Raw genomic sequence first — 10501 nt, 5'->3', positions numbered from 1 at the left:
AACTACAATACAACTAGTAAAATGCTCCAATCATGTGTTACGGTAGGATAATATTTCAGAATAAATTACTAGGATAACTGGTAGCCTTGAGTACCAGTACCAATGCCAGCCACAGTCAGTCCAGCAACAATCAGTAAGATGATTAAAGACCTCACAAGTCAAATTGCTAATGATAATAGCGACAGAGGAGTTAGTAGTAGGGATTCTCCAGAACACTCTTCTGATGGTGAACGCACATGCCACTAATAAATAGAACCCTCCATTCAGGAGGAAAGATATTAGAAGTCATGAACCATGATCACACAGCATACGACTGGTCCAGTGCTTATAGAGTACTTCCGCCGTGAGGTTATCTCCTCCGTGGACAACATATGAAGTAGACTTCTTCATACCTATCGCCACTACAATAGTGGAAGACACAGTGACTTGTAGTAAAACCACTACAGACTCCCTTGATACCAATTCTGACTGACCCTCAGGCATTGAACTGAAAATTGCCTGACTATGTCAGACTCAATCTGAACAAGTTGTAGTCTACCAGAATACTTGGTTTTCTTCCCTTGACATGTGGGCTTGTGTAAGCATAAACACACATGTACAGTACAACTGAACATCCAATTAGGATTTATGCTAGGATCACTTAATAAGGGTCAGAGCAAAACGCTAGCCTGGGTGAAATTGAAAACGTACCTTTAAAATGAGAAAATTGTCTTCCCTGTAAAGTTTAACTAAGTCAGTAGCCACGCCCAAGTGAATAGACACTGGTTGGAAATGATGAACCAACCCCTTTTCTACATTTCTATAAAAGCCCCCGTGACCAAAAGTCACTGTTGAAAAGGGCTAATTTCAACTACGCAGGGCAGGAAACGTGAGAGCTTGCTACAGGTATGAACTCTGAACTATTGATGACCTAAATAAGTGCATACTAAACTAGCATATAACAGACTGCAGCTGAACATATGCGCAAATCTAGTATGAGAACACTGACCGACGAGGACAAATCTCCGAAGTGAGATGAACGTCTCAGACCACGTGAACCTCTCACACGACGACCCGGATGATTCCACAAAGAACATGGCGACATAGACTGGGCAAACCAGAGTCTCACATCACCAACTCAACTATCGAAGCCAGTGTCACGTAAATACAATGCATTACTTTTCCGAACGAATGATCGTTAGTGGCATATGTATAGCTTCCCAGGTACGATAGAGACCCATGTTCCTTAGCCTTCCTTCCAAACCCCCTTCTCTTCTCTCTGAATTTACCTTGTTATGACTACACTGTTTTGTCTTGTTTAGTCCACTAGGGATGGTGTTTTACTGTATAGTGTGATTATGTATTGTATATTCTGTAATTGTTAATTAGTTAGTAAGTAAATAATTGAGCCAATTGGTGTATGGATAATTTATAGTAAAGGCTGGGTTCGTGCAGATAGCCAAGAATTTTACGACATTTGGAATGAGACTGACGTGAGGTAAAGAACAATTCATTAATAGAAGACTAATTGGTCAGATATTCAAATATCTGATGAGTTTTATTCAGAAAATTATAACTTTGTAATCTGAACATTTTCCGTGGTGCCCTGACTTCCTAGTTATTTAAATTTACATGATTAGTTTAATCACGTAATAATAATTACAGAGAATTGATTTGATGAAATAACAGTCTTCACATTTAATGACAAGTGAGAGACACGACACCACACACCCACATGTATTCCCACACACACATACACACACACATAGCCTATTGTAAGGGATGCATGGTTTTCTGTATAATATAAATACGTTTTATATAATATAATATACATTTCTCTAAGTTTCACCATCATTGTAAAGCCCTACTTATTTTGTTGCTTTGGCAAAGTCATTTCTGAAAATGATTATTTATTTCATTAGAGATTCATTTACATCAACCCTTTAGGTCAATCCTGTTACGTGAACTGAGCCCTCATTTTAATATGGTGAAACTATTCCTTTTTAAAGACTTTTTTTCAGAAAAAGCATTGAATATCTACACTCTAACGAAAAATGGGTTCCAAAAGGGTTCTCCGGCTGTCCCCATAGGAGAACCCTTTTTCGTTCCAGGTAGAACCCTTTTTTTGTTTCAGGTAGAACCCTTTTGGGTACACAATACCCCATAATGACAAAGTGAAAACATGTTTTCTGACATTTTTACAAATTCAATGAAAATGAAATACAGAAATATCTCATTTACATAAGTATTCACACTCCTGACTCAATATAGGTTAGAATCATGTTTGGCAGTGATTACAGCTGTGAGTCTTTCTGGGTAAGTTTTTAAGGTGCCCTTCTTTGCGATGCATTGGAAAACCTCCCTGGTCTTTGTGGTTGAATCTGTGTTTGAAATTCACAGCTTGACTGAGAGAAATTACGAATAATTGGGTAACACTTGACACCCAATAATCCTAACCATGACATAATATGTCAAAACAGCTGACAAAACGTGTCATAACCTGTTATAACCCACAAAACCTATCACACAAGGCAAAACATTCCATTACACCATAGCCTACAGTACACTTATGTTATTCATATATTTTTTAAATTTACCATATTAAATTATCATTGTAATTGTGCACACACTGATGTCAGACATGCACCTTCCCCAATGCTCTGTCTGTTGATGACTGGGATGAATGCAGAAGCAGATTTCAGGAACAGGACAATTCACCCTCTATTTATAAGTGCATGTACCTGATAGGCCTTTCTGGCTTATAATTATTATCATTTTTCATGCATGATTGTATGTGTCCCATCATATTCATTGGCCCTCATCACAATATTACAAATATTCAATCACACTGTTGCATGCTTGTATCAGATGAAAATCCACTCCAATTTGCTGAGGATGACAGAATTAGGGTATGAGCAATTCTAACCTAATTAATCTGGCTTCATAATGACATGTTTAAGAGGCTAGAACCATGAGCTGATCCTTGCAATCATAGTCTAGTAATAAATAGTTAAGTCAGTTTAAAGCAGAGGTATCAGTGTGTGTATCTAAAAGAATACAATGTGTGTAATTCATTTTTACCAATAAGCCACATCAACAGTCAATAAGTATCGCTCTGAAATATGAGGACTGCAGGCATGTATCAATTTAAAATGAATCAACATGTATTACAATAAATCCAATAAGATGCAATTATCTAAAAGAAGAAACCGTATAAGTCATCTAGGTAAAAGGTCAAAAAGTCTAAGATAACAACAATACTGCATGTATTGTACGCAGGTATAGCTAGGAGCTTGGAAAATACCATAATTACATTTGAACATGGCAAAACATTCTCCTTTACACCATCCCGGACGAAACTCAAATTACAATATCCTCAACATTTAATTAGCATCACTCTGGTGGCCGAAACAAAAGAAGGAAAACATCGCAACTCTCTTCCAACCAAATCACCTTGCAACATTATGGGAACAACCAGCCATCAGACCGGCGACCAGATTAGGACAACGTCTCTGAAAAGGAAAAACCATAAAACATGCAATAGGCCTACAGAGAGTCATATCAACATGTTCAGCTCTTTATATTAACTTTAGAAAGAAATCAGACATAAAAATACATTGAGAACGTCAAATGTCACGCCTCAAGGGCACTAGGAACTTTGGTGCGCCACAGGGAAGTCTCGCTCCTGGGGAGGGTGCGGGTGAACCGCACACTGTGCTTTGATGCCATCAAATTGCCGATGTTGCCTTCATCACAGTCTTTATGCTCTCTCCACATTTAATATTCCAAATTATACAGTAGTCTTAGGTCACCCATATCCTTAACTTTTACTTTGTAAGAGTCATACGTTCCTCTAATGTCTGTAGGTTCACCGCCCAGTGAAGTATGTGCTGTGTAGGGATGTGTGAGTGCCTATCTGATCTTTCCTAATGGTTCTCTTCAGGTGGTGCCAGAACCATCGCTGGGCAGCTGGACTGGTATCCGCGGGCCACTCCAGAACACTGCGCCTGCAGAGCCGCCTGCGCAGGTGGAGGATGCGTGAGTGTTGCAAGACCTGGGGCTGCAGTAACAGCAGCACCATTGAGTCCACCCCCTCCTCCACCAGCCGCTGCTGCACCAGCAGGGCAGCCATTTTGACTACACCACGCAACAGGAAGCCGTCCGTCAGCACAAACACGGTCTTCCTGCTCTGCCGCACACTATTGGACAGGTTGTCCATGACAGGCATACCCAGTGTCCAATCACGCTCCTCCAGGCAGAGGGATCGTGCCCTCTCTCCACGCTCCTCTAGCTCGACCCTTAGATGGTTTAATACCCAATCAGAAGCCAGCGGGTCTGCGGTGTCATACATGACAAAGGCGTCGTAGATAAAGTCTGTGGGCACTAAGCGACGGTGATGCTTCATCTTGGCCCCACAGTAGTCCAGAATATAGGAGAGATCCCAGTAGAACAGGTGTGCTGTGAGAGATACCAACAGAGTGAGAATGATGAGAAATGACGTGATGATGCAGAAGGCCATTGCGTTTTCATCGTTCACACACTCCTCTATGTCATAGCTCAACACAGACTTGCCCCTCCTCTCCGAGGGCATGTCGCATGTCACCTCAGTGGCCAGCAGAGGGAGCTCCACCTCATTGCTCCTCATCCACAGATGGAAGTCCAACAGGTCACAGGTGCAGTGGAGCGGGTTGCCCTGTAGGGACAGCTGCTGGAGGTGGTTCTCTGCTCCAGACTCAAATGTGGTCTGGTTGATGAGCTCCAACAGGTTGAAGCTGAGGTCCAGCACATACAGGCTCCTGGCGCCCCTGAGGAAACCAGGCGCTAGCTGGGAAATCCTGTTATGGCTCAGGTCCAGGAACTTTAGTGAACTGGTTAAAGCACAGGCCACCTGCTCCAGTTTGTTCTTACTCAAGTCCAGCTCCTCCAGATGCGGTAGTTGTGTGAGCCTCTCCCAGTCAAAGACCTTCAGTCGGTTTTTACTCAGAGACAGGCGTCTCAGGGTCTTGGGGAAGTGTTTGTAGACCTCAGGCGGTACACGGTGGAGCTTGTTGTATGACAGATCCAGGGAAGTCAGGTTTTGGAGCGCTCTGAAAAGTTCATAGTTCTGGCATATTTTCCACATGATGTCTAGGCGGTTGCCTTGGAAGTCCAACTCCTGTAGGGAGCTGCTTGAGATGTTGTTATGAGTGAGGGTGCTGATCTCGTTCCAGCTCAGGTTCAAAACCTTCAGAGAGCTCAGGTTTTCCATGAATGCTAAGCTGTGGTTTAGCCCTGCCACCACAAAGTAATGATTATTATGACTCAGGTCCAACACCTCCAGTTCTGTTAGCTCACTGAATGCATGCTCATAGTGCATGTAGATCTTATTCCGGGATAGATCCAAGTACTTAAGTTTGGGGAAATGTACAAACTCACTACCGTTGAACATGTCTCCAATGGAGTTAGATGACAGGTTGAGACAAGCTGTGTTGTCCAGGCCTTGCAGCATATCAGGGTTTATGTGGAAGATGTTGTTTCTGCTAAGGTCAAGCACTGAACCGTACGCAATACACTTTGGCTTAATGTTAGGCAGATGTTGACGAAAGAGTCGATCCTTGTGTACGTAAGGCCCAAACCTGTCTCTATTCAGCTCATAGCCACAGCTACACCCACATGTTGACAAAACATCTTCTTTCTTAGACAGGAAAGCAAATTTGTTCTCAGAGAGGCCAACACTGGACAAGTTGTGGAACCTGCCAAACAATGAGAGGTTTGTCTGATAGATAAAGTTAGTTCCCAGATTGAGCACAGACAGGTGAGATAAATTGTAAAGTGGGTTCAAGTCATTTTTGTGAAGAGTTGAAAAAACATAGTTTTCTAGGTGTAATGTCTTCAGAGATGTCAGGTTGGAAAAGTTCCTAGAGAGCTTCAAGTTGTGGGAATATGAAGATTGTCCAGGGTGATTGTAAGACAAGTCCATCACCTCTACGCCGGGTAACACAGAGAGGAAGTCCCCATTGGCTATCTCACCAACTAGACGATTGAATGAAAGGTACAGGTAGCGCAAGTTGGTGAGGTTCTCAAACCAGGAGGACTGTAGGTGATCTAGAGAGTTTCCGGATAGTCTCAGCTCCTGCAGCTTGGATAGCTTCCTGAAGGCATATGGGTGTATCTGTAGTGCCCCATTGGGTGTATTACAGGGCGAGCAGAAAAACGGGGTGTTAGAACACACAGGGCAGTTACCTGACAGGCCCAGAAGCCTCAGGCTAGTGAGGCCACTAAGATCATGCTGGTGAATGTAGGTGATAGTGTTCTGTTTGAGTTTGAGCTGCTGGAGGGATGGGGGGAGGAACAGGGGGACACCTATCAATCTGTTGTTTGACAGCGATAAACTAGCAAGGTTGGTGAGGTGGGAGAAAGTTCTGTTTTCGATGACTAGTCCATTACAGACACTCTCGTAGTCGCAATTTCCAATTAAGTGGATTGTTTCTAAGAGTCTGACATGCATGAAGTCGTTTGGCCTGATGGTTTTGATGCAGTTGAACTTCAGGCTCAAAAACCGCAGCTTGGACGGAAGGGCACTTGGCACTGCAGAAAGACCATTACTATCAAGGAGCAGTTCCTTGAGCTGATCCAGCATGGAGAATGTTTGGTTCTCTATTGTCAGAGGATGTTTCTGGGGGTGGAAGTTATTGCTAAGGTCTAGTCGAGTCAGGTTTCGGAGGTTCCTGAACGAGGTGCCGGAGAGTTTCTTGATCCTGTTAGAGGAAAGGTCGAGCCGTGTGGCATTCCGGCTGATATCCTGGGGTACCTGGAGTAGCTTCCTGTCCGAGCAGTCAAAGGACTCTGATTGGTTGAGAGAGATGACATCGCAGGGTAGTTTCCTCTGAGCCCAGGTCCTCCCAGAGCAGGAGAGGGAGAGACACAGCAACACCAGGATGAACAGCAGTCTCTGAAAGGCAGGGGAAAGAGGAAACCTGTGGGAAGAGGATATCATATGAATATTGATTGAAAATACCTGATTCCCAAAGTAGTCTTGGTTCTCTGCAAGAGGGGAGTGAGAGGTAAGACAAAATGATATATAAGATGACAATGGCACAGATAGTATTGCTATATTCGTTGAGCGCTTCAGCTTAGGTTATCAACTTTTTTTTAATTGGATTGTGAGTAGGCTACAGTGGTGGCTGCTGAGGGCAGGACAGCTCATAATAATGGCTGGAATTGAGTATAATGGCTAGAATTGAGTGAATGGAATGGTATCAAACATATTAAAACCATGTGTTGATGCCAATCCATTTACTCCATTCCAGACGTTATTATGAGTCGTCATCTCCTCAGCAGCCTCCACTGGTAGGCTACCTGATGTCTCTCTCTGCGGCTTACTGAAAGGGGGGGAGATGAACAATGGGACATTTGTATCATTAATTGTATAGTGCTTTGTAAGTCTGTAACATGTTGAAACCGTTGATGTGTTGAACGATTGTGTGCTTTTGGTATAAAACCTGTGTGTTATCGCTCATTTAGGGGATACCTTTGCTATTGTTCAGGTTGGCGTGCCCTGGGAGGACGAGGACATCATCGTAATCCAAATTCTACGGGAACATAATTGTGTCTAGGGCAAGATGTGCTCCTCTTCACTGCTGTCTGCTTTCATTCTCCCTTGGCTCGCCTTCCTTATTATCTGATGGGTATATATTTATTGTGTGTTGGCCGGAGATAATCAGAACTTAAATATATTGTGATACATGAAGTAATTATTGAGTATTTGTGTCACGAATCTCGCCGAAGATGGTGCCTCTTCCTGTTCGGGCGGCGCTCGGCGGTCGTCGTCGCTGGCCTATTAGCTGCCATCGATTCCCTTTCCGTTTGTTTCTGTTTATTGGGTAATTGGGTACACCTGTTTTGAGTTAGTGTTTGTTTGTAGGCCATTTAAGGGCACTTGGCCGGCTGGGTATTTGTGCGGGCTTGTTCTCTGTTATTTTGGTGTTGGTGTATAAGTGTCATCTCATTATTTTCCGGACAGTTTTAGTCCTGTGTATTTTGGACGGGTGGTTTCATACGCCCTAGTGTTGGCATGTCCATGTCTTCGCTGTCGTTGGAATAAATAGATTCACGTACGATATTACCTGCTCTCTGAGTTTGACTCCTCCACCGCACCATTTATAGAAGTCGTAACAATTTGTGCTGATGACGAAACTGAGATTCAACTATTTTGTGCTTCTGATCAGCAGTGAACGTTTGAAACACTAGCCGCTGAAGATTGTGTCAATAATGAACATACAAACTCTTTCCCTGAAAATGAAATGTATTTTGTATCTGATATCTCACTGGTCATTCCCATATTCCACTTCCTGACGCAAAGAACCTGTGTGTTTCAGATTAGTCCCGAGGACTTCTCCTCTCGTAAAAAAAAATATATATATATATATATATATATATATAAATAAAATCAAGTTTGTGTAGTAGCCCTACAGTGAGGGGAAAACATTTATCATGATCTTACTTCTGCTTTCCTGAAAATAATCTTTTAAGGTAGCTTTTAGTTCAAGATTTAACTAATTGAATTTGCCATATATATTTTACTTATTAATTTATACATCTGTAAATAATGCATAGATATGCTTAAAATGTTTAAGTATATACAAAAACAATACTGTGAAGTGCCCTGTAAGGAAATATTTAACTTGATGGTTCATGTGTGCCATGTCATAGGGAGAGCATTTGGGCTGTCCATCCATTGTTGAATGATGTTGGGATGTATCAACACAACATTTCAGTTCTCCTCATATCCTAAGCCCATCATAGGAATGTACTGGTCATAGGGAACCATCAAACTCTTCAATTAAATTAAAGGTACTTTTAAAAGTGAGCCAAAATATGAAGATTCTCTCATTTAGACATCCAATTAATTTCTGATACACAAATGTCTTGGTACTTACCAGTGTTCCTTCATAGTGCTCCCAGAGAGATGTCAGACAGTAGGGGTGGATGAGCCAACTCTTTTTTTTTGTGTACATCACACAGGAAGTCATCTGGAGCCTTGCTGGTTGAACTTCCACATCGAGAGTGTATTCTGAGTATTTTGTATGAGTATTCTGAATGCTCTGTGAATTCTGACCTCTTTACATGGATGTTGAAACTTCCTCTAAGTGCATGGTATGTGGGTTCTGGGGTCAAGGTTGTGCAAAGCATCCCAATAGGCCCCAGCCACACATAAATGGATTAAATGCTCAAGGAATGCACTACGAATCTGTTTAATCCATCAAAATGTTAACTCTCTGTTGTCCGTCAACGTATGACCCCATAGAAAAATCATTGTCTCTATCCGTTTTTCTCGGTGTGCCCGGGACCTCTCTGTACAATGTACTCCCACCCCCTTTAGTAATATCTTTGTTCCTCTATTTAGAAAAGCGGAATGATCCTTGGATGATCTCACCCCAACCCAACCCCGTGATTGTGCATGTAATTTGTCCACCTCAGAGGAAAAAGAGGCTACAGATTGTCTCTACAGTAAGAACAGTTTTAGAATTGTGATAGGTGCCTTTCTTTGGTTTGAAATATGTAGCTTGGTTTTTGAGGTTGATGGAGATTGATTAGGGGTTGGAACTAAAGCCTACCCTGTAACTCCTCTGGACCAGGGTTGTAGACCACAATACATGTTTCTAGGTTTGGGTAGGTTATGTTCTAAGTGTTAGTTACTAGTTACCAGTGAAATTGTAATCAGTAACGTAACTTTTGGAATACCACAACTCAGTAACGTAATCTGATTACTTTCAGTTACTTTTGGATTACTTTTCCTTTAAGAGGTATTAAAAGACAAAAGGATCCATCAAACTAATTTGGTGTGCCGTAGTGGTCTCTGACTTTTAGTCAGACTCTCAGGTGGAACAAACTTGAGCCTTTTTTCAAGGCTGATTTGAATGTCAGTGAGAACAGAATGGTGTCAATGTATTTTTTTCACAAACAACCTTTCTGAAAAAGAATTGTAAAAGTAATTTTGTTTTTTTAAATCATGTTTAATCTGATTACACCATCCAACTCAATGCTTACTTGCAGGTTCCTTCTCGACAATGCAACACCGATAAGACATAAAAGATAATACAGTACAAACATAAAGTAAATGGCTCAGTAGCACCTTCCTAAGGGTGTACTATCTTGAACCTAAAAGGGTTCTTCAAAGACGCTTGGACCTCCTTTTTTGATATTTTCAGTGGTATTGTTAACAAACACGTCATAGTTGAAGTGTACCTATGATGAAAATTACAGGCCTCTCTCATCTTTTTAAGTGGGAGAACTTGCACAATTGGTGGCTGACTAAATACTTTTTTGCCCCCCTGTATATAATAAGTAAGTTGAAAACATTGTATGTTAAAAGCACTGTGTGTGTGTATACTTCCACAGCCTTTTTGGGGGGGAGGGTAAGATGTCCAAATAAAAATGTCTAGTTGAATGAACATGAGACAATTTGATCAAGCATATCATTTTAAGTTGACTGAATTCTTGCCGGTCTTTTGTTATGTTGGAGCTAAATTTGGCCAACTAA

General features: G+C 41.8%; 1 protein-coding gene across 1 annotated transcript; it reads right to left on the bottom strand.

Moving 5' to 3' along the window:
- Positions 1–3211: 3211 nt before the first annotated feature.
- On the bottom strand, positions 3212–8911 carry LOC139409887 (toll-like receptor 8). The gene is made up of 2 exons (XM_071155286.1): positions 8898–8911; positions 3212–6935 (listed from the first exon to the last, which is right to left on the bottom strand). The coding sequence occupies exons 1-2, from the start codon at positions 8909–8911 to the stop codon at positions 3848–3850; spliced, it is 3102 nt and encodes a 1033-aa protein (XP_071011387.1). The 3' UTR covers positions 3212–3847.
- Positions 8912–10501: the final 1590 nt, after the last annotated feature.

Source organism: Oncorhynchus clarkii, chromosome 5 (genome assembly GCF_045791955.1).
Source record: "Oncorhynchus clarkii lewisi isolate Uvic-CL-2024 chromosome 5, UVic_Ocla_1.0, whole genome shotgun sequence".
NCBI classification, from domain to species: Eukaryota; Metazoa; Chordata; class Actinopteri; order Salmoniformes; family Salmonidae; genus Oncorhynchus; species Oncorhynchus clarkii.
Note: the sequence above shows the minus strand (reverse complement) of the source record. Positions and strands in the feature narration are given on the sequence as shown.